At 41.4% G+C, this 23,905-nt stretch overlaps 1 protein-coding gene and 1 pseudogene across 18 annotated transcripts in view; both read left to right on the top strand.

Annotated features, from left to right (window-relative positions):
* The window catches only part of STON2 (stonin 2), a 189,125-nt gene extending 176,230 nt beyond the window's left edge, over positions 1-12,895 (top strand). For 8 of the 18 annotated variants that reach the window (XM_078335559.1, XM_078335554.1, XM_078335558.1 and 5 more), the window contains 3 exons: positions 1,295-3,133; positions 8,880-9,082; positions 11,226-12,895. In XM_078335559.1, coding sequence (XP_078191685.1) covers positions 1,295-3,133; positions 8,880-9,082; positions 11,226-11,309 — 2,126 coding nt within the window. In that variant the 3' untranslated portion in view covers positions 11,310-12,895. Of the gene's footprint in view, positions 1-1,294; positions 3,134-8,879; positions 9,302-11,225 lie in introns of those variants that run through there. The other 10 variants (XM_078335551.1, XM_017977266.4, XM_017977263.4 and 7 more) reach the window with 3 other exon arrangements.
* An 8,771-nt stretch (positions 12,896-21,666) lies between these two features.
* Positions 21,667-22,657, top strand: LOC108593609 (uracil-DNA glycosylase pseudogene; annotated as a pseudogene).
* The last annotated feature ends 1,248 nt before the right edge of the window (positions 22,658-23,905 follow it).

Below are 23,905 nucleotides of genomic sequence, written 5' to 3'. Positions count from 1 at the left end.
AGTAACCTTTTTAAAATAAAAAATTTCAGATGGAAAAATATTTTAGAAAAAAAAAAGAAGAGATTATATCATGAACATTTCCTCATGATACTGCATACTTGTAGACATTTTAGTGGGTGGGTTTTATTTCATTGTAGACTTCAATTTCTTAACACCCAATTGTTGAATATTTAAAAATTTAAAACATTTTCCCCCTATTATAAATAATGCTGAATGGACACCTCTGTTCTTCAAACTTGGTTAATAATTTTATTAGGGTAGAATTACTAAGTCATTGTTTATTAACATGTGTTAAGAATCTTAATATAAATTGCCTGCTCTCTTTTCAGAGCATCTGTTGCAACTTACAGTTTCATTAAGGGTCCACTTAGTGTTCTATTATGGCACCCTTACTCTCATTGAGCACTAAAATCTTTCCAAATCTTCACTGATTTTTTTCTGTTTAATTTTCATTTTTCTTACTACTAGCAAGATTGGATTTTTTTCACATACTTACTAGACATTTTTTAGTTTCTCTTTCAATGAGTTGTCTGTTTATGTTCTTTGCTCAGAGTTCTATTGGTTTTTTTTTTTTATTTTCTTATTCATATGTGTGAACTTACTGAATATTAAGAAGGTTAGGCCAGGTGTGATGGCTCATGCCTGTAATCCCAGCACTTTGGGAGGCTGAGGCAAGCGGATCACCTGAGGTCAGGAGTTTAAGACCAGCCTGACCAACATGGAGAAAACCCATTTCTATTTTTAAAAATTAAAATATATATATATGAAAAAAAGTTAATCGTTTGTCTTTAATATCTGTTCATTATGTTTAGGCTAAATCTCTCCAAGAATATTATTTGTAATCATGTTATCACTTACAGAAGATAACTTGTTTTTTTTTTTTTTCAATGACATGAGCTTATATCATTTTGTATAGGAGATGGTTTTCAATGTTTAAAAATTAAGAATACATACCTTAGAGCTAAGTACAAAAAACATCTATTCCAAAAGTTTTATAAAATAAGGAAGAGAATATAGTTAAATTACAAGAGACCTTGGCACTACCAGCCAGTACTTCTATATTGATATAGTCACTGTGTTCTTATTGCACTTAATGCGATCACTCCTCTGGTGTGCTCATTATAAAAATGTGAGATCTGTGCCCAGACTAAGCAGTTGAAACAGGTAATGAGCTGCTTTGGAATGTACTGGATTCCAGATAAAATTCTAGTAAACCCTCATTCCCGTACTTCAGTTTTCCTTACCTCTAGAGCCCCTGAACTCTGTGGTTCATATGTTCTCCTTTTCCTTTTAGACAATTCCTCCTCGATCCAGGAAGATGAAGAAGTAGAGATGGAGGCCATCAGCTGGCAGGCCAGCAGTCCAGCCATGAATGGGCACCTTGCCCCTCCAGTGACCTCTGCTCGTTTTCCCAGCTGGGTCACCTTTGATGACAATGAAGTCAGCTGCCCTTTACCTCCAATCACCTCTCCTCTGAAGCCAAATACACAACCAATTCCATCTGTGATCCCAGATACATCTTATAATTCAGTAGGATCATTTAAAAAGAGGGACCGTCCCAAGAGCACTTTGATGAACTTCTCCAAAGTTCAGAAGCTGGATATTCCCTCTTTAAACCAACCGCCTTCTGTAACCGAGGCTCCACCGTGGAGGCCAACCAACCCTTTCCTGAATGAGACTCTGCAGGATGTACAGCCCTCCCCTATCAACCCTTTCAGTGCGTTCTTTGAGGAGCAGGAAAGGCGCTCCCAAAACAGTTCCATTTCCAGTACCAAGGGCAAAAGCCAAAGAGATTCCCTCATTGTCATCTATCAGGATGCCATCAGTTTTGATGATTCGAGCAAAACCCAGTCACACTCTGACGCTGTTGAAAAACTCAAACAACTCCAAATTGATGACCCTGATCACTTTGGCAGTGCAGCTCTACCTGATGATGACCCAGTAGGCTGGATTGAACTAGATGCTCACCCGCCTGGATCAGCACGGTCCCAGCCGAGGGATGGATGGCCAATGATGCTGAGGATCCCCGAGAAGAAAAACATCATGTCCTCCCGGCACTGGGGACCGATCTACGTCAAACTGACAGAGAGTGGTTACCTGCAGCTGTATTATGAGCAGGGCCTAGAGAAACCATTCCGCGAGTTCAAGCTGGAGATGTGTCATGAGATTTCAGAACCCCGGCTTCAAAACTATGATGAGAATGGCAGAATCCACAGCTTGCGGATAGACCGTGTCACCTATAAGGAGAAGAAGAAATACCAGCCCAAACCTGCTGTGGCCCACACAGCAGAGAGGGAACAGGTGATTAAGCTGGGCACCACCAATTATGATGACTTCCTGAGCTTCATCCGTGCAGTTCAGGACCGTCTCATGGATCTGCCAGTGCTGTCAATGGACTTGAGCACAGTTGGCCTGAACTACCTTGAAGAGGAAATCACAGTGGATGTCAGAGATGAATTCTCTGGCATTGTGAGCAAAGGAGACAACCAGATTCTCCAGCACCACGTCTTGACGCGGATCCACATCCTGAGTTTTCTGTCTGGGCTGGCAGAGTGCCGCCTGGGCCTCAATGACATCCTCGTCAAAGGGAATGAAATAGTTTTGAGGCAGGACATCATGCCCACCACCACTGCAAAGTGGATCAAGCTCCATGAGTGCCGCTTCCATGGGTGTGTGGATGAGGACGTATTCCACAACTCACGGGTCATTCTGTTCAACCCTTTGGATGCATGCCGGTTTGAGCTAATGCGGTTCAGGACAGTGTTTGCCGAGAAGACCTTGCCTTTCACACTCAGGACGGCCGCAAGTGTCAATGGGGCGGAGGTGGAGGTGCAGAGCTGGCTGAGGATGTCAACTGGCTTCTCCTCCAATCGTGACCCCCTCACTCAGGTTCCCTGTGAGAATGTGATGATCTGTTACCCTGTGCCCAGTGAGTGGGTGAAAAACTTCCGCAGGGAAAGTGTCCTGGGGGAAAAGTCTTTGAAAGCCAAAGTGAACCGGGGGGCGAGTTTTGGCTCCACTAGTGTTTCTGGCTCTGAGCCTGTCATGAGAGTAACTCTGGGAACTGCCAAGTACGAGCATGCCTTCAACTCCATTGTGTGGAGGATAAACCGACTGCCCGACAAAAACTCAGGTGGGTGGTGGTTCCCCTTCTGTGGAAACAAGCACCAGCACACGTTGTGAAAAAGCTGAGATCCAAGTTCCACATCCTGTATGAAGTGCTTGTTTTTATTGTGTGATGGAAGTGGTGATGGAGGGGGAGTGGGACCAGAAAAGTAAAAATAATTAAGCCAGGTAAGTAATGTGCATAGCAGCCCAGTTCACTCTTTTCACCCCCTCATTATCACACATCTTCTGTAAAACCAGGGATTATTCTTCTCAGCTGAGCTGCTAAGCAGCTTTGCAGGGCAGCTTCTGAATTTATATTCTTTTGGGACTCATTAACATATTAGCAGTGGTGCTGGAAGTGATTCATTTCTAGATGGCTTCTGAAGAGACATCTTTCTCACACTGCCCTCGATGTAGGTAAAAGGGCCAGTTTATGGACAGTCATGGACAAGACACTGAGAGGTTAATTTTATAATTCCGGATCCTCTGTGCAAAGCCTGTCCGTCATAATATCTCAAGCTCAGAGTTTGCCTCTGAGACTTGGGGGATGGGAAAGAAAAGTGGCCTGCAGGCAGACTGAAGATCCAGCTAGGACATGAATTTCTAAAAGGGCCAGAATGGCAGCCGACATATAAAGAAAAGAATATTTTCTTTAGACAAACAAAAAATGCTTACCAGCCCTAGCTGGGCTGCTCACAGCTATCAGGGATGCTTTTGTGCTTGAGTGAGTCCAGACGGCGGTTATTTCCCCCATGGGTCCAGTGAGATTTAGTGAAATGACAAAATGAGGGAGCACTCAAACCAGGACTAATATGCGTATTTCTTAGAGTAAGTCTGGGTGACTCCAATGGGAGGCAGCAAGCCCATGAGCTTGTAAGCCTTTAAATCCCTTCTTTTCTTTAGAATACATTTTGCCCATCTGTTAACAAAAGCTGATATGCTACCTGAGCAAAAAGAATAAGGTTTAGAAAAACTCTTGAGTGAAATGGCTTTATCTTATGTGTCTATCCTTTCTTCCATTCTCACTCTAAATCCTAGCAGATGTGTTCTGAGTCTCCCTCTCCTGCTCTGAGTGTGGAGTGGCTGTATTATTATATCCTAAGTTAATGCGGTGTGATGGCAAACGGCAATATGATCCGGCCAGCTCCCCAGGCATTCCAGGGAGTGGACACACACCAGGGCGTTCTGTATCAGACACTGGGTGTAGCTGTGCAAACTGAAGAGACAATTGGACTTCTGTGTTTGAGGCTGGATTTGCTACTCCCTGCTTCTAAACTGACAGCATTTTTTAAACCAGGTGTTCCTCTCTATGCCTGCTTATTCATTTCCCCTGAAATCAGCACTGTATTCTGCTGATGGTAGCACTGAAACTTCTACCTTATCCACAGGGCCCCTCTGACTTGGCAGAGGAGGGGAGAAACCCTGAACTCTCCTTTGACATGAAAGCCCTTGGAAAGAGACAACCATGGAATTATCAGATTTTCAAGCTGGAAGGGACCTTGGGGATAACTTAGTCAACTATTTATAGATGAGAAAATTAAGGTTGGGAAGGTGACGTGACATATCTAGAGTCATGCAGTCACACCCAGGGTCCTTTTCTCAATGCCACCGGTGCCTCCTGGTAGATGAAGCCAAGTAGACACAAATATTGTAATAAATCACACCAGGAAAACAGATATTTGCAGTTTTTCCAGTGTGTACAAATGTATCGATTTGTTTAAAAGTGATTTCTCCCAAACATTTACAAGTACTGGATGAGGGTTTTTTTGTTTTCTCTTTTACTATAAGCAACAAAGACTTAATAGCCACCTTAAGGAACAAAGCAAATTATTGGATGGGATAGCCCAGAGACCTGAGGGAAAGATTGATCAAGAAGACTTTAGACAGCTCGAGAATAGCTCTGGTCATAGAAACTAATGGATGTCTTCTCACTATGTAGCCTTAGGGACAAATCATCCCAGATTATTTTCTGTTCTTGGGTTTTTGTTGTTGTTGTTTTGTTTTGTTTTGTTTTGTTTTTGTTTTTGTTTTTGAGATGGAGTCCGGCTCTGTCCCCCAGGCTGGAGTGCAATGGTGTGATGTCGGCTCACTGCAGCCTCGGCCTCCTGGGTTCAGGCAATTCTCCTGCCTCAGCCTCCTGAGTAGCTGGGACTACAGGCACGCGCCACCATACCCAGCTAAATATTTGTATTTTTATTAGAGACAGGGTGTCACCATGTTGGCCAGGCTAGTCTCAAACTCCTGACCTCAGGTATCCACCTGCCTTGTACTCCCAAAGTGCTGGAATTACAGGCCTGAGGCACCACACCTGGCCCTATTTTTTGTTCTTTGGCAACTTGGCTCAAGAGTGTAGGGGAGAGGAGTATATTTTGACTGACGTGACCAAGACAACATGTAGCACTGGGAAGATTATTTCCCAAATGGAGAGAAAGAAAAGGACTGCTACCAGAAAAGAGAGGAAATGGACACAGGACAAGGGGAAAAGCAAAAACAGGCCTTCAGCAAACACTTTCCTTAGTGGTTCTCAGTGGAGAGTGTTCTGTTGGCTCAAGGGCAAGTGAATGCAGCTTATATGCTGTATTACATATCTATTTCCAGATTGCTTGAACCTCATTGTGGAAGACTGATGAAATATAGCACAGCATAAGGATATTGGGGATGTTTCTTACTTAAATCCTCACAGCCTCGCCCCATTACTGTCATAGTTATATAACAATATTTTCAATAGTGGACCCCCAAAAAGAGGCTTCTTATACTTCTCTGGCCAACGATATGTTTTCATACCAGGTCAGGAAATAGATAGCACCCTTTTCTGGAAACTTGAGATGCATAGGATCTGAATTGCAGGCAGAATGTAAGTTCTCACGCATTGCTGGTATTCACTGTGCCCAGCTCCTGCCCTCCCTTGCAGTGCTCCATCCGGGAAACCAGAGAATTGATGGTTATCTTTTTGTAATAGCCCTTTCCTAAGCTCTTCTGTCTAGGTGTTCAGACAGCCCTGGGAAGGTGCTTTGTACAGGTTATTTTTCATAATCCTTAGCCTTCTTTAAAGAAGCTAGGGCTCAGCTGAGGTCAAAGACCCGGCTGGCTGGAAGCCTACATTCCTGGCTGCAGTGGCCCTGCATTCCCAGGCCCCAGTGGACAGGGCAGTCAAACCCCAGGCAGCGGAGGCCAGCAGCTTTGTACCCCTGTGTTGCTGGCATCCCAAGCCTATTGCCACAGCAGGCTGTCCCAGTCCCAGCCACCAAAAGCTCAAGCAGCTACCTTTGAATTCTAACGTGACCCCACTGGCGGGGTCCAGCCCAGCCACATACGGTAGCAGCTCCCCTCTCGGAGCTCCCCAAGGACCCCTCCCACCCTCATCCGAGGAGTTTTTCTTAATCTTAGAAGGCACTGAAATAAGTCCCACTGCTTCCACAGATTATCCGCCAGGAAATGAAACTTTCTGTCCTGCATAAATGGCTTTCTTTGCAGGAATCCCCCTTCTCATTAGACCAGCTGAAGGGAAAACAGTGCCAATATGATCATCCTTATATAAGAAATTTTAAAAATACGTATTTTTTGTTGAATTTTCTCAACCTCATCAAGGAAAATGACAGAATGTATGGACTTATTTAGCACATTACTATGAATTCAACTATAATAGCTTTCAGAATTGAACTTCCTTAACTGTCCACCACCCCTACCCATCTGAGAGTTGATACTAGGATTCTAGGAAAAAATGCTGCTTTCAGAATTTGCTGTGAATACACTTTGGTGGAGTAAAAGGAGGAAATCAGTCATGTATAAAGGAAAAATTTCTCCATATTCCAAAATGTGCAAAATAAGGGTAATTAGATTAGGAGAGTTGTCCGAGTTGCTATTAAATTAAAAGGAATACTTCGGTATACATTGTTTTGATCTTATTTCACAGCAATATACTGAGGAGAATTGAGGACATAGTTTGAAAGCAGAGTCATCTCTGAATCTTATTTCCAGCTCTACCACTTAATGGCTGTGTAACCTCAGGCAATTTACTTAACCCTCTCAGAGAAACCTGATTTTTCTCATCTATAAAATAGGGTTATTAATAGCTAGTTCATTGAGAATGAAATGAGATAATGCTTTTAAGGGCTTAGTGTAATATCTGGCCTGTAATAAATGCCCCCTAAATGATAGCTTATAATTGCATCTGTGGCACACAATTTAAAAACATTGAATGGATTTTCAAATACTTTAATTTTTCCTTTTATGTGTATCTTATTTAAATTATTTTCCTAAAATCAGTGCAGATTTTTCAATTTTCCAAAACGTTATTCTTTAGAAATAACCACTGAAATATGTTACGTTTGTGAAACAGAGCAAAACAAATACTTCACTATCTCATGTTTTCCTTGGAGAGCGGGTGTGTATGTCCTCACTCTCTGAGATTGAGAAGTCCTGGCCAGACCAGTAAAGAACATTGAAATTGTTTGTTTGTGGAAACTAGGATAACTAAGGGGCTGTTTCAGTTACATAATGAAGGCAAGGTCATTTCATGTTGTTTATCTATAGCTAGTAGCTAAATGGGGGTTCTTATAGGTCAATCCCACTCTACCTGTCACTCTGCAAACTTGATCTTGTGTTTTAGGGACGATGAGGTTATGACTAAGATACAGTGGTTAAGAACACTCTGGGATCAGACCGTTAGGTTCCGTTTTTAGCTCTGCCACTTTCTAGCTGTGACAGTGGGTAGCTCATTTTACCTCCCTAAGCCTTAGCTTCCTCGACTGTAAAATGAAGAACACATTCTGACCTCAAAAGATCATAATGAAGACTCAAAGAGAGAATCTGTGTAAAAGATTTAACAGAGAAGGAGGCATAGGGTGCTTAAATGTTTCCTGTATGGCAGATGAATGACAATGATATTTCAGTGATTACAGTCACAGAACTAAGCTCTCATTCTTTTTCCTCAAAAATCTCAATAACAATTCTCAAGTGAAAATCAAACCCTAAGTTTGCCATCATGAGTATAGTGGAATTACCCACAGATGTATAGAATTAAGGAGCAGCAAGGGATTGTGCCTGGCATTGTCCAACTCACCCTACTGTACTTCTCTCTCTTTCCCTCATCCCCTAATCTCCACACTTCACAGAGGAGGAATTGAGGCCTGGAGGGTATAAAGGACTTGAGGGCAGGAGCTCTGCTGCTCAGTAGAGGAGCTGGAAGTCCAACCCAGGTGTTCTGCCGGTCGGTGTTTTGCCCAGTGTTCCATATGCCTCCCTAATATCTGTGTGCTATTGATGAAGTCTTTGTCATTTACATATATCATTCACCCAGAAAAGTATGCCAAAAGCAGTTTGAAAGTATGAAATGCTATTAAGAAAGTCAATTCATTCTTCAAAGGAAAGCAAGGATTTTACTTCAGGAAGCTGTCACTGATATTTTATTAGGTGCTAAGTGCTGAGCCCTTCTATTCCATTCTTCCCATCCTCAGCCCTTATTTCTTAGTGTTTGGGCTGTGTTCACATATCACTCTCACCTGAGCAGGCAGAATGGCCCCTGTTTCTCAGGCCTTGGGTTTTATTGCTAGGAAACCAGGCTGCTAGAATCCGATGGAGTTCTATCAAGGGGCTGAGGCACAGAGAGCGTGATTTCTGCTGAGGCAGCTCCTCTTGCTCCACACTGGACCCTCTGAAAGACTGCAGGTGCCGAGCCCACAGGCCTCTTTTATTACTGAGCTGGCTCCTTTGGCTGCTGCTTCCATTTTCTCCTCAGATAATCTGATCTCTCAATTGTCTTTCTTTCATAGCTTCCGGTCACCCACACTGTTTCTTTTGCCACCTTGAACTTGGTTCTGACCGGGAAGTGCCTTCCAGATTTGCCAGTCACGTGAATGTCGAGTTCAGCATGCCCACAACTTCTGCCTCCAAAGCCACCGTGAGATCTATCTCCGTGGAAGACAAGACTGACGTCAGGAAGTGGGTCAATTATTCTGCACACTACAGCTACCAGGTAGCCTTAGGAGGTGTCTGGCTAATGCTTCCAAGTCCATTTGTTCACCCCACTACCCTCCCCTTCTTATTCCTTTTAGCAATGCTTAGTATGTTTGCCTGGTAACCTCTTACTGACTTAGAGGAAGTTCAACATATTACATAGCTGTGGATGCATCTGCTCTGATTTAAATCCATAATCTGGCTAGTGGATGAGAGAAAGGTTGGAAAAAAAGAGGCTCATCAAAGAGGAGAATATAATGTCTTTCTGTCATTATGAGCAATGACAACGGAAAGAATAATGGGGTCCAGGCACAGTGGCTCACACCTGTAATCCCAGCAGTTTGGGAGGCAGAGGTGGGCCGATTACTTTAGTTCAGGAGTTCAAGACCAGCCTGGCCAACATGGTGAAACCCTATCTCTGTAAGTACAAAAATTAGCTGGGCATGGTGGCGTGTGCATCTAGTCCCAGCTACTCAGGAGGCTGAAGCAGGAGGATCACTTGAGTCTGGGAGGTTGAGGCTGCAGTGAGCCATGGTTGCACCACTGTACTCCAGCCTGAGCGACAGAGCAAGACTCCGTCTCAAAAAAAGAAAAAGAGTAATGGGGTAAAGGAGTTATTATTATTCATTTGCAATGTAATTTATGTTACAGAGTAGTGAGCTTGGAAGTGGAGGGGAGAAAGTGCTATCCCACAGCATATGTTTCATTTAGAGATGATGAAGTGGACCTGAACAAAGTTAGAAAACACATGACTTAGGTACTGGGCTGTAACAGGGCAAAAGTCAAACGACAAGCAAACGAGCAAACGTTTATAATAGCAACGGGGTCTGGGCTGTGGAAGGAATCATGAAAGTCGGAGTTTTCTGACATAAATAGAAAGTGATACTTTCCAGAAGAGTGCCAATGACTGAAAAGGGAGTTTATTAAAGAAGACGATTGCAAAGTGGTTTTCTATTTATAGTAATATCCTTGGAATTATATGGTGATTTATTGTTACTCTGTTTCTTTAGTTGTGTGGGCCAAAACATTTAACTACCAAAAAGAACAAACACTCCATCTTGTGGCTAGGAAAAAAATAGCACTTCCCTCAAACCTGACTGTTGTGTGTTGAATCATTACCCTATATGTCAAGCATCATAAATATCCAAAGTGGTGCTGAGAGGAGCAACCTTAACCCTGAACTCAAAGAATTCCTTGCCTGAGCTAGCAAAGCTTTTGGTTGAGATGTGTTACTTTCAAAGATGAATCTATTAATTTCTTGATAATTACAGCTACAGTACTTTGGAGAGGATATGGTAGAACTGTAAACACTCCAGTATCTATCAGTTTGGAGGTTTTCTAGAGGGATAGTATTGAAGGTAGCTGGGTGCCATGGCTCATGCTTGTAATCCCAGACCTTTGGGAGGCTGAGGCAGGTGGATCATTTGAAGTCAGGAATTCAAGACCAGCCTGGTCAACATGATGAGACCCTGTCTCTACTAAAAATACAGGAATAGCCAGGCATGGTGATGCATGCCTGTAATCCCAGCTACTCTGGAGGCCGAGGCAGGGGAATCACTTGAGCCCGGGAGGTAGAGGTTTCAGTGAGCTGCGAGCCAAGATTGTACCACTGCACTCCAGTCTGGGTGACAGAGTGAGACCCTGCCTCCAAAAAAAAAAAAAAAAAGTATTGGAGAGGTACAAACAGTTAATTACGAAGGAGTTAATTCATTTGATAAGTCTCTGTCAATTGCCCACTGTATTCCTACATTATTGCATATAATACTGAACAAGATCCTGCCCATCTTATGGATCCCATGGTGTAGTGGAGCCAGACAAGTGTCCAAGGTACAGTGGAAATACTCACAGGGAGAAGTACCTAAGACTACTTAATAAGTCAAAAATAGCTTCACAGAAGGGGTGACCTTTGACCAGATGTACAAGGCAAAGAATAAGAATTGTCCAGGTGGACCATGAGGTAAAGGGAATTACACACCAATAAAAGTACATGTGCAAAGAGAGAGACATGATACATTCAGGGCCAGTAGCTCCAATGTGGCTAAAGCCCAAAACTAGCAAAATTACAAGAAATCTCTAAGTACCTTTGGAGTTTTGGTTTATTTCTTTATTTGCATGTTTTTCTCTTTTTTTTGATATTTATCTCCAACTTCTATTCTTGGCAGGTGGAAATTGAGCAAAAAAAGAGTTTGAAGTCAGAGTTTGAAGGAGATGAAATGGAAAATCCCAAAGAGTGTGGAGTGCAGTGACAAAGCCTTGCGGCAAGGAATCCTGATCCCAGAGTCATGATAAGGTGTCTTCCTGAGTACATGAAGTTTAAGTCAATAGCTGCTGTGGCCTCTCCATGTTGGGAACAGTGGACCAGATCTTCCTGTTTGCAGTTACTTGTATTTTACCAGGAAACCCTGAGAATGGTGGCTTTTGGAGAGGCTCTTTGATTCTGGTCATGCCTGAAGCATGTGGTTCACCTGACTGTTGGAGCTTACTATATTATTAAGCCCTCTTATGTTGTCTCTGCTAATCTCGCAGCACTGGTATGTGGTTTGTTGTGACTGTTAGAGTCAGGAAGAGAACCTCCCACATCAGTGATGGCACGATTCCCTTCTGATGTTCATCTGTCTCTCACTTAAGTTTCTGGAAAAGGCAGTCTTGAGAAGTTAATTAAGAGTCCATCTCTTTCACTCCATCTAGAAAAGGTTCAGAAAATGTGCAAAACAAATTTCCTCTTTGGGTCTTACTAGACCTTTTGGAGGTGTCTGTCTCCATTCTTTAGATGTTAACACTGTGCAACAGAAGTTTCCAGGACATTTCCTCCTGGCTCTGCATTGTTTATATTAGAACACTTTTTCCATCTCTCTAGGGTTTCAGTCACAGGATTTGCTATCCTGAGTCACAATAGACAATGGGAAGAGGCACAATAGGAGACTTTAATTCTGTGAATGGACCCACATTCTGTAAAATGGCTGTTGAGGGGAAGGCAAAATTAAGCTTAGTTTTCTTCTCTCTGGAGAAAAGAGACATTAAATGTAAGATGATGTTCAGTTCAAGAGGTAGATTCAATCTCAGTGAGTTCCCAAATTCACACTGAAAAATCGTCCACTTCTGATTCCTGAAACAAATATATGTAATACCTCAGGCATTTGTAAAGGCATTTGGGAGTTCTTGTTACACCTCATGACCAATAGACAGTTGTATGTCCCTTTAACCCAAACTTTATAGGAAATTTAAGCTGCAGTGATAATTTTTAAAACTGTTTTGAAATTAAGCTTGAATGAGCTTTCCCCCAGAATTTAGATTTTGATCATCGCAGTATTGTAATGGATTGAGAAAGCAACTCTAGGGTAGAGATAGGAAAAGCCATATTTTTCTAATGTTGGGAACATTAAATCCTGATTGCAGGAGTCAGGACACTCACGTCATCTTTTTCTTCATCTGTTTCTGGGACACTTAATCTTCTTTTTCTTCATCTCTTCCTAATCACCTGTTTCTTATTTGTATCTTGGTGTCTCTCCCATGAAGACTAGAGTCAGGGGACAGAAGACACACTTTATCACATTTGTAGATGATACAGAAGTGAACAACATCTCCAGGTTTTGGCTGATGGATTCAAGATTAATGGATTCAATGAGCAATCATTGGATTCTAAGTATGTATTGACACTGGGATATAGAAATAGTTACAGTATTTTGAAATATCTAAACATAGGCCGGGCGCAGTGGCTCACACCTGTAATCCCAGTACTTTGGGAGGCCAAGGCGGGTGGATCACGAGGTCAAGAGACCGAGACCATCCTGGTCAACAAGGTGAAACCCCGTCTCTACTAAAAATACAAAAATTAGCTGGGCATGGTGGTACGCGCCTGTAGTCCCAGCTACTCGGGAGGCTGAGGCAGGAGAATTGCTTGAACCCAGAAGGCCGAGGTTGCAGTGAGCCGAGATTGTGCCATTGCACTCCAGTCTGGGTAACAACAGCGAAACTCCGTCTCAAAAAAAAAATATATCTAAACATAAGACTGAAACTAAAAGAATGATTAAATAGGCATTAATGAGAAACCCTATAGTGGGGTTTTTTTTTTTAAATGAAACCCTCTAGTGTGTGTTTGTGGATGTGTGTTTATGTGTGTGGTGTCAATGTGAAGGGTGTTAGGAAGATCTGGTGTCACAGTAGTTTATAGAGAAATATTTCCTTACAGAAATGGAGGTTTAATTTTGAATATATCATGAAATATATCAGAAATATATCATGGCTATTCACAAAGCTAATGTGTTCAGCTGGTGTTAATAAAAGCTTTGCTTGCTTTTATTAACCCTCCATCTAGTCTACATCTAAATGGAGTGTTGGGTTCATTTATGGGTATCATAGTTTAAGAGAGACATTAATAAGTTGATTGTGTCCAGAGGCAGGTGAACAGGCTTGTAAAGGGTCTGATTATACAAGAACAAGGGAATAGCTTCCCTGAAGGAACAGAAGATATAGCTGGAAAGGGAGTGCAGACAGGGAGGGAATGATATCATAGCTGCCTCAAAATTTCTGTTGAGCTATAAAAAGGAAGAGGAATTAGATTATTTTGTGTAGCTTCAAAGGGCAAAAATAAGAACAAAGTGGAACTCTACAGATGACAAGTATTTGCTTCAATATAAGGAAGAATTTTCTAATAAGGGTTGTTGTAAAGAACAATAGACTCAATTTAGTAAAATTTCCAGTTCCTGTGAATGCTCAATCGTTAAAATAACCACCTATCCCACAGGCTGTGAAAGGGAATCTTACATTGGATTTATTTGGTCAATATGTCTACCAAGATTCCTTCTAAATATAGGTTTAGTCTCAATAGTAATAAGACTCTCTAACTTCAGTTGTCTTTTTCTTCATAAGTGATTTTTCATGCTCTTTAAAATACAGTGGAGTTCCTTTGAGGATTTCAACGCATATCTCTTCCACTGTTGTACTAAACTTTTGAGATTGATTCCTCATAGAACATCTAAATGGATTGGAGAGTTGGCAAGGGGAATGTTCATCCCAGAACCTTCCTTAGTCACTCTGGCTTAGCACTGTGTTAAGATCTCTGCCTCATCTGCTGGCATCACATGCGGTTTGCTTGTTGGAGCTTATTTTTCCCCCCATGGTTAATTCTCATTCATTGCCTGCATACATGCACGTGGACTTTTTTTTTTTTTAACCAAGAGTTGGGAAAAATCCCTTCTATGCTATCTATATTCTGCAAGCACATTATTATTATATTATATTATTATTATGTTGAGATGGAGTTTTGCTCTTGTTGCCCAGGCTGCAGTACAATGGCATGAGGTTAGCTCACTGCAACCTCTGCCTCCAGGGTTCAGGCAGTTCTCCTGCCTCAGCCTCCCAAGTAGCTGGGATTACAGATGCCCACCTCCATGCACCGCTAATTTTTTTATTTTTAGTAGAAATAGGGTTTCATCACATTGGCCAGGCTGGTCTTGAATGCCTGACCTCAGGTGATCCACCTGCCTTGGCTTCCCAAAGTTTTGGGATTACAGGTGTAAGCCACTGCGCTGGGCCTGCAAATTATTATTAATTTTTAAAAACCTAACATCTTAATTTCATCAAATTTGTTTTCCCTCTACTGTTTTTAGGAAACTGATTATGAGTAGCATATAGGGGTTTGGGGAATATAATACTATATATTTTTAGACATAATGAGTATTTTACTAGGTTTGAATAACTTCTGTAGAAAACACAATTGGGCGAATTACCTATGTAATAACCTACACAGAAAACAGTCGGGCAAATTACCTGTGGATGCACAGATTTTACGTTTGCCATCCTGGACCTGGACTTTAATTTTGTGTGTGTGTGTGGTCACAAATAATCTTTGTTATCAATAATGTGAAAATATTAAAAATGAATTCATTTTACCAATATATAGAATTACTATTAGAACATAAATTGGATATCCCATGGTATCAAGACCTGTGCTTTCTTTTCAGTCTAGGGCCTGCTTTTTGACATTGCAGCAAGAAGATAAGAAATGTACTCATTATGAAATGTCAGACAAGACAGTTGAGGCACTTTGTGGGGAGACCATTAGATCCCCTTGCCTGCTCTTGCAGACATAGTACTAGTTATTCCTTATGAAAAGTTTGCATTTCATTTATATTAAATATTATCTGGACAGTTTTGTTTTTTCTATTTAGTTCTTCCTTTAACTGTGCTTTCCTGCCTATTGGCAGGGTTCATAATTCTTGAGAACACTGTTTTATTTAAATTTTTTTTTTTTTTTGGAGACGGAGTTTCGCTCTTGTTACCCAGGCTGGAGTGCAATGGCATGATCTCAGCTCACCACAGCCTCCACCTCCTGGGTTCAGGCAATTCTCCTGCCTCAGCCTCCTGAGTAGCTGGGATTACAGGCACGCGCCACTATGCCCAGCTAATTTTTTTTTGTATTTTTAGTAGAGACTAGATCACCATGTTGATCAGGATGGTCTCGATATCTTGACCTCGTGATCCATCCGCCTCGGCCTCCCAAAGTGCTGGGATTACAGGCTTGAGCCACCGCGCCCGGCCTAAAATATTTTTTATTTGAAATGAGACTAATTTCTATTCAAATTGTGACTGGTAATAAGAGTTTATTTCCCTAGAAACTTATGTTTCTGAGAAATGAGATCCATGAAAGCAAGGAATATATATAATTTTTTAATATTTCCAACAGTTAGCACAAAGCTTGGAATATAGCAGGGTTCAGCCACCTTAAATGCTTGCCGGTAGGGCAAACATATACTCATGAAATAAAGGAAAATGATTATGTATTCAATAAACGTTTGCCAAAAGAATACTGACCCTGAGACTCTAAGGCTACTTAACCCTTACTTATCATCAAATACTCACAGTTAAAGCCAGCAAGCATGCTTTTATTCCCTGAAGGACTTAAATAATTTTGCTTTCCTTTTATTCTTGCCTCCACAGTCAACTCATAAAACCTGTCAGCACTTAGGCACTTAATATGCTGCTGACTTTGAACTACAGTGTGCCTCATTCACATTGAAAAACATTTTTGTGCCCAAAAGCATAGGAGCAAAGATGCTGTCCATAGTCCAGATTACTGATTGCTTTGTTCCTGCAAGTCAAACAGATCTATGAGCCTGAGCCTTGCCCATTTCAACGGTCAGTAGGAAAACAAACCATTTGATAGAGTGCACAACCAGTGTCAATGCTAGGTCTTTGCTCTTCCTGGCATTAACCGCCGACCGTTACTGGGCATTTATTTTGTCACCACAGTGAGATGGACATCTGACATAGAAAGGTCGAAATTTTTAAGATAAAATCATTATTTCAGAGGTGATATATATTTCATAATAAGTTTAGTAGTGGGAAAACAGAATGAGCTGAATTTTTTTCTTAAAAGCCTGGGGAATATTAAATTCATTTAAGTAGGAATCATTGCAATCCAGCCTACTTACAGAAATTCTCCCAGTTGGAATGGTAACTTTAACTCATCTGAAAATGAGGATTACATGTTAATTCCAGCATATCTAGACCTTGGGTCTGTAATGTCCAATCTTTTGGCTTCCCTGGGCCACACAGGAAGAAGAATAATTTTCTTGGCCATACATAAAATAAACACTAACAACAGCTGATGAGCTTTTAAAAAATGGCCCAAAAATAGCATATATATATATTTTTTTCTTTCTTTCTTTTCTTTTTGAGACAGAGTTTCACCCTGTCACCTAGGCTGGAATGCAGTGGCGCAATCAGCTCACTGCAACCTCCACCTCCCAAGTTCAAGTGACTTTCCTGCCTCAGCCTCCCAAGTAGCTGGGACTACAGGCGTGTACAACCACACCTGGCTAATTTTTGTATTTTTAGAAGAGATGGAATTTCACTATGTTGGCCAGCTGGTCTTGAATGCCTGACCTCAGGTGAGCCACCACACCTGGCCAAAACAGCATTATGTTTTAAGAAGTTTATGAATTTGTGTTAGACCACATTCAGAGCCATCGTGGGCCTTGGGTTGGACAAGCTAGCCTTAAGTCATGTCAAGAATGCAATTTAGGCCAGGCGCAGTGGCTCACACCTATAATCCCAGCACTTTGGGAGGCTGAGGTGGGTGGATCATGAGGTCAAGAGATCGAGACCATCCTGGTCAACAAGGTGAAACCCCGTCTCTACTAAAAATACAAAAATTAGCTGGGCATGGTGGTGCGCGCTACTCGGGAGTAGCTGTAATCCCAGCTACTCAGGAGGCTGAGGCAGGAGAATTGCTTGAACCCAGAAGGCAGAGGTTGCGGTGAGCCGAGATCGTGCCATTGCACTCCAGTCTGGGTAACAACAGCGAAACTCCGTCTCAAAAAAAAAAAAAAAAAAAAAAAAGAATGCAATTTAAAAGGAATTTCAAACATAACTAACGAAAAATTAAATCTACAGAAAAATGTCATTTGGGGCTGGGCACCTTGGCTCACGCCTGTAATCCCAGCACTTTGGGAGGCCGAGTTAGATGGATCACCTGAGGTCAGGAGTTTGAGACCAGCCTGCCCAACATGGTGAAACCCACTCTCTAATAAAAGAAAGAAGAAAAAAAATACTTGGTAAACGCATTGTCTTGAACACTTCACTACCAAATCCCATTAAAACCATGTCAATTCTTTACATAAAATTAGGGGATTCTCGCCAAGTTTCTAAAGATGATTTTTAAACATTACCAATGTTTAAATGCTAATTCCATGAATCACCATTTCTTACCTTTTTTTGAGACTGGCTTTAGATATCATGACTCATATTTATGTATTTAAGGAATTAAACGTGCAGGAGATGTATAAGGCAACCACAAATGTAGAAAATAAATGTATGTGTTAGTAATAGTCTCCCAATTTCCTCTAGTGTGCCGTAGCAAATCTGCTGGAGAACATCTTTTTCTTTGTTTTGAGAATTGAAAAAAAAATGCCTCTCTCAACTTGGCAATGCTAAGGCTGTAAAGGCAGAAACTATCCATAGTAATGAGTTTGGTAGTGCTTGGAGAGAGAGGCAAACGATAATTGGATGTAGGAAAAGCTATAAGAAAACAGACTAAAAAAAAGAATTTCAATATGAAAAAGTAAATTATAGAGAGATGACAAATCAGCATTGGGTACCAAGACTCAAAATACTTTAACTAGAAGCCATCTCTAAAAGTTAAAAGTAAGAAGCTCTAGGAAAAATAAAGATTGCATAGTAAAAGGGGATAGATGACAGAATTAATTCAACTCAACAAATATTTATCAAGTGTCTACTCTGGTCAGGTGCTGTGTTAGCAGTCAGCTTCCCTAAAGGGAGGAAAGGCTAGACATGAGAACACTGAGGATTGTTTATATAAAGTTGCTAATAGGCGTGCCATAATGGATGGATTTAAGGGAAAATTGGGGTTTCTATGAGTCTTTAAAGGACATAGCTATGGAGACAATCACTTGCTTAAGTAACTTGCTATTTTCCCAATTGGGCTTCAGTTTCCTGAAACAAAAAGTGAGGAAGTTAGATTAATTGTTTGTTCAAGTCCTTTCTAATTCTAAAGTTATGAGTTATTTTACAAAATATCCATTGGTGCCACCTTTCAGTGACTTCATATATTTGTAAGAACCAAGAATTTTAAACTATGAAGATTAGAAAAATCAGCTGGTCCATCTTTTTCCTTTTCATATCTTTTTTTTTTTTTTTTGTCATTTCCCTAGACAGCAGAAACACAGCCAACCTTCCAAATCCTCTATTTTGCAATTGCCTTCCAAACACAGATTTAAAAAGAGGATCAAAGAGGGATGCTTCTTTGGAAGTTCCACTGCCATCATCCATTAGAGAACAATGGTATAAGTGTGAAGAGCTACAGGTCTCCAAAATGGATATTAGGATTTGGGTACCATTTGACACAGAAGTAGGTCTAGCCCTCCAAGTACTGAGGATGCTAGGATGATGGTGATGTGTGTGTGTATGTGTGTGTGTGTGTGTGTGTGTGTATGTCTTATGTCATTTTGTATAAAATATTGTGAAAATTGAAGGAGGACACTCAGTAAACATCATCCTGGGACTATTTGTAAGTTATAGCAAAACCAGATGAGAGAAAGGAACAGTCCCCTCTGCATCCTCACTGTCTCTTAGTCAATTGTAATTTAAAAAAATTTAAAACTATGTACAAGTTACAAAATAGCATCTCCCTTGTGGTATGTTTGAGTGTGTAATTTTAGTTTCTTTTCTGGTTGTGCTTGTGGTAGTCAGGTATGTTGGATTGATTCCAACTGGACAGAGTAAGGAATTCCAGCATCCTCTTCCTGTTTGCTCCTGTGTTCTCCCTCAGATCAAACCCTCTGTTCTAGCAGGGGATGCTGTCTAGTCCCATACTGTGACTGAAGCCTTAAGTACTGTTGCACCTCCATGTGCTTTGGATCAGCAACCCCAGTAGTATTTTACCAGAGCAGTTCTGGGAAAGCAGATGTACAGTCAGGTCCCAAGAGCAAACTCTTGGGTGTAAGAGTAAATATAGGGGTGGGGAAGGAAAGAGAAGGATTTGAACTCTTCTAACCTTAAGCCAGCATTCATTTAACCTTTATGTCTGCTTGCCAAGAGAACCTGGAGAAAGCTACCATATTCAATAGATGAATCAAAATCAGTGTTTTAGCCAGGCGGTGACAGAGAAGCAGCATTTTTCACCCTACATTCTTGTAATGTCTATAATAAATGTTAATGCATCAGAATGGATGAACCCAAGATCTAGTGAATGATTCAGCTGATCCAAGCCTTGCATTTTCCATCATTTATCATCCATCCTCATTTAATGTAACCTCTTGCACTATTGTGGTTAATTTTATGTAAAACCAGTTTATGTTTTGTTAAATATGTGCCTATGTAATAAAGTCTACACACTGGCTATCTCTGTAGAGGTGAGGTTTTGTTTTTAGTTGTTCTACTGATTAGATCCTTTTTTGAGCTATGAAAGTTATTAATAAAAATTTTTGAACAAAGTGTCACTATGCAAAATTTAATGAGGTCAGACATAATGAAGAGTAATGTTTATTAATATAAGGCCAGTCACCCAACTTATATGGTTAGTGATCATAAGCTGACAAATTAACAAATGACCTGTTTAATTATCCTAGTTATTATAGATATAATTTAGTCCATTCCAATTTTGTGCCTAATTCTGTGAGAAAACAAATAAAAATGGTTAAAATCCTTGAGGTTTTCTTGAATATACGTACACAAATATATGATAAGTGAGAAATATAAATGAGCATGTAATCAAATAATTTGCATTATGTTCCTGACATATTGTCAGTGCTAAACAAATAATTGTTCAATTGATTGATGAATTCAAATTACTAATGTCAACATAACTTGGATGAGAAAAAATCAGTGTAGATTAAAACACTTGGGAAATTTTCACAGGAAAGATGGCTGTCAGCTGAGACCTGGAGGTGGGGTAAATTTTGACTTCACTACATGTGAAGAGAATGTAGTTTAGGGAAAAGACAAGAGTTAAAGTGGTATGTTGGGCTAGCAGGAGATCAGATGGACCCAGGTGAAGGACTCATGAATATCCAGAGATAAAACTGATGGTTAAGCCAAGCTATGGCAGGGCTTGTTTCTAGCCTGAGTTGTAACACAGTCTACTAAATGCAGTGAAGCAATTTTTGAATCTTGGCCGTGAAGCATTATTCTAGAAAAATTAGTCTGTCAATACTGTGCTGAGCATTTTGGATTTTAGGAAAGATTAAAGGCCAGGAAAATAATCTGTAGGGTTTCTGAGGTAAACAAGGCAAAAAATAAACAAAGCTTTTGTGTTTTATTTAGTTTGAAGCAACCAGAAACATTTTATTGCAAAATATAATCATGCACAAGGGAGAACTCAGACCAGGTCAGTGGCCTCCTGCTGTCAAGAGATCTCTGTCATTAGCAGAACACAGAGAATAGTATAACATAGTCAGTACCAAATTACATAGTATCAGGTGTGCAAAAGAGTTACTAAATAAAAGCATAATATTAAGTTGAATATTCTGGGGATATTATGCTCCTTCCCACTATTCTTCCATCCCTACCTGTCCAGAGTCCCCTTGAACAAGTTGTGAGAGCTAATTGCCTAGATTCAACATTGTCACAAGGCTTTTGTCTTCTAGGATTCCCCTTTCCTTTAATATCCCATGAGAAATAACTATCTGAGTAACTATTTGAAGCCAAGCACACACCCCAGTGTTCCTCAGGATTTGGGTAGGGAAGTTGAAGTCCAGAAGAAGTGAAGATGCGAGTTTAAATGTCCTCACTGTTATTTGTTCCTTCTCTTTCCAAACTCCTCTCAGCCCCTCCTTGATCTTCTCCAACTATTGCCTCTCTTTTCCTCTATCTAGGGCAGATTTCTGTATTCCCCAAATAGAATAATGTTAGCTAATATTTTCATAATGCAGATACTCTGGGGCAGCCACTGGTACTATTTTAGGCACATTATTTAATAAAGGTAGCTTCCTCTCCATTCTGCAAGGCACGAATAATTCAAGAGTAGGGGGTATAACAGATGTTTACTGAAGATTAGCAATCACTGGTGAATATCTACAGCACAAAAACAAGAAAGAATTTTAAACTGAATATCATGGTTTGCCCCAACTGCTGACCATCACACCCAGCGCAAGCCTCGTGGATCCTTGGGTGGTGTGTTTGCTCCTCCTCTGCTCCAGGATGATCTGCCAGGAGACCCAGAGACCCTCTACTCCTTCTCCTAAGCCTCCCCAGGGAGCGACATTCCCATAGCCCCAAAGCCAGGCATGCCGCCCTCCTCACCACCGAGTCGGAACAGTTGGTCCACATCCAGAGGTATTAAGCTGCGGCCCTTCTCAGACTTGGGGCCTGCAACATGCCCGCGGTCTTTGGTGAGAGTTGGAAGAAACACATCAATGGAGAGTTTGGAAAACTGTATTCTATAAAACAATTGGGATTTCTTGCAGAAGAAAGACAACATTATACTGTTTATCCTCCCCAACACCAAGTCTTTACCTGGACCCAGATGTGTGACATAGGAGGTGTGAAGGTTGTCATCCTGGGATAGGAGCTACATCACAGACCCCATGAAGCTCATGACTCTGCTTTCATGTCCAGACACCTGTGTGACCTCTGCCTAGTTTGGAAAACATTTATGAAGAGCTACCTACAGACAGATAGTTTTGATCATCTTGACCATGGAGATTTATCTGGGTGGGCCAAACAATGTGTTCTACTCACCATCTTCACTGTGCAAACGCATCAAACCAATTCTCCTGAGAGAGGCTGGGAGCATTTTGCCAATGCAGTTGTGTCCTGGCTAGATCAGAACTGAATGACCTTGTCTTCTTGATCTGGGCTCTTATACTCAGAAGGAGGGCAGTGCCATTGATAGGAGATGGCACTGTGTACTGTGGGTGGCTCACCTCTTGTGGTTCTTGGTGTATAGAGAGTTCTCTGGATGTAGACACTTATTCCAAGACCATTGAGCTGCTGCAGAAATCCAGCAAGAAGCTCACAGACTAGAAGGAGCTGTAATCCTCAACTGAGGGGTAGAAGGTCTGTCTCTTGGTGGTTTTTGAGAAGCTGTTGTTCAAGTATTTGTCATTTATGAAGTCAAATTGAAAATTTCTGAATTTATCCTTAAGTACTCTGTGTAAGGGGGCAAAGCTTCCATTAAAGCAGCCATGAAGCAGGCTGCTCAGGAATTGCAGCTCTATCCAGCCAGACACAGCAAGGCTACTCTTTGACCAAATGTCTTTCTCTGCAACATGGCTTCAGCCCAAAATGTGCAAACTTCTCAGAAGACAGGTGAGGTCAAATATTCACTCGCCTCTCTTCATCACCTTTATCTTTATGTTTCAGGGGGGAGATTTCACCTTTTTGGTACAGCCCTAGTATTGTACCTGCTGCTACTAGGTTTTGCCTGATTAGACTTCCAGTTACAAGGTGTTGGGGTGTTTTTGCTTAGAAAGGAACCCTTTTCCAGCCTGGCTGGTATTCCAGTCCCAGCCAGGTACACTGCCCCCTTGATCATCAGGGAGCCCTCACGCCCCTCCATAAAGGAAGCATGAGGATGTTTTGCAAGTTTCCAGAAATCAAGGCTCAATTTCCTAATTGTAGGGAAGATGAAGTTTGCTAAGGAATAGTCCATGGTGTGAGCCTTAACAGATAGCCAGGAACTGAGAAAAGTGACCTGGGTCTTGTTATTCTTTGGTTGTTTTGTGGAATTTGAATAAAGTAGAGGAGAAGAGGGATTTTTCTTAAATGCAGGGTGAGCTTCTCCTAGAGTTATCTCGAGTTGGGGTTCTTAAGCCTGTAATCCCAGCACTTTGGGAGGCCAAGGCGGGTGGATCACGAGGTCAAGATATCGAGACCATCCTGGTCAACATGGTGAAACCCCGTCTCTACTAAAGATACAAAAAATTAGCTGGGCATGGTGGTGCATGCCTGTAATCCCAGCTACTCAGGAGGCTGAGGCAGGAGAATTGCCTGAACCCAGGAGGCGGAGGTTGCCCTGAGCCGAGATCGCTCCATTGCACTCCAGCCTGGGTAACAAGAGTGAAACTCCGTCTCAAAAAAAAAAAAGACAGCACAAACTGCCAAATGCTGTTTTATTATAGACTGTAATCACTTTGGGATATTTTTTCTGAAACACTGAAAAGTTTTTGTTTAACAAAAAATACTTATGCAGGCTGGGTGTGGTAGCTCACACCTGTAATCCCAGCACTTTGGGAGGCCAAGGCAGGCGAATCACAAGGTCAGGAGATCAAGACCATCCTGGCTAACATGGAAACCCCGACTCTACTAAAAATACAAAAATAATTAGCCGGGCCTGGCGGCACGCATCTACAATCCCAACTCAGGAGGCTGAGGCAGGAGA

The sequence above is a fragment of the Callithrix jacchus genome, chromosome 8 (assembly GCF_049354715.1).
Source record: "Callithrix jacchus isolate 240 chromosome 8, calJac240_pri, whole genome shotgun sequence".
Lineage (NCBI taxonomy): Eukaryota > Metazoa > Chordata > Mammalia > Primates > Cebidae > Callithrix > Callithrix jacchus.
This window is presented reverse-complemented; position numbering and strand designations above follow the sequence as displayed.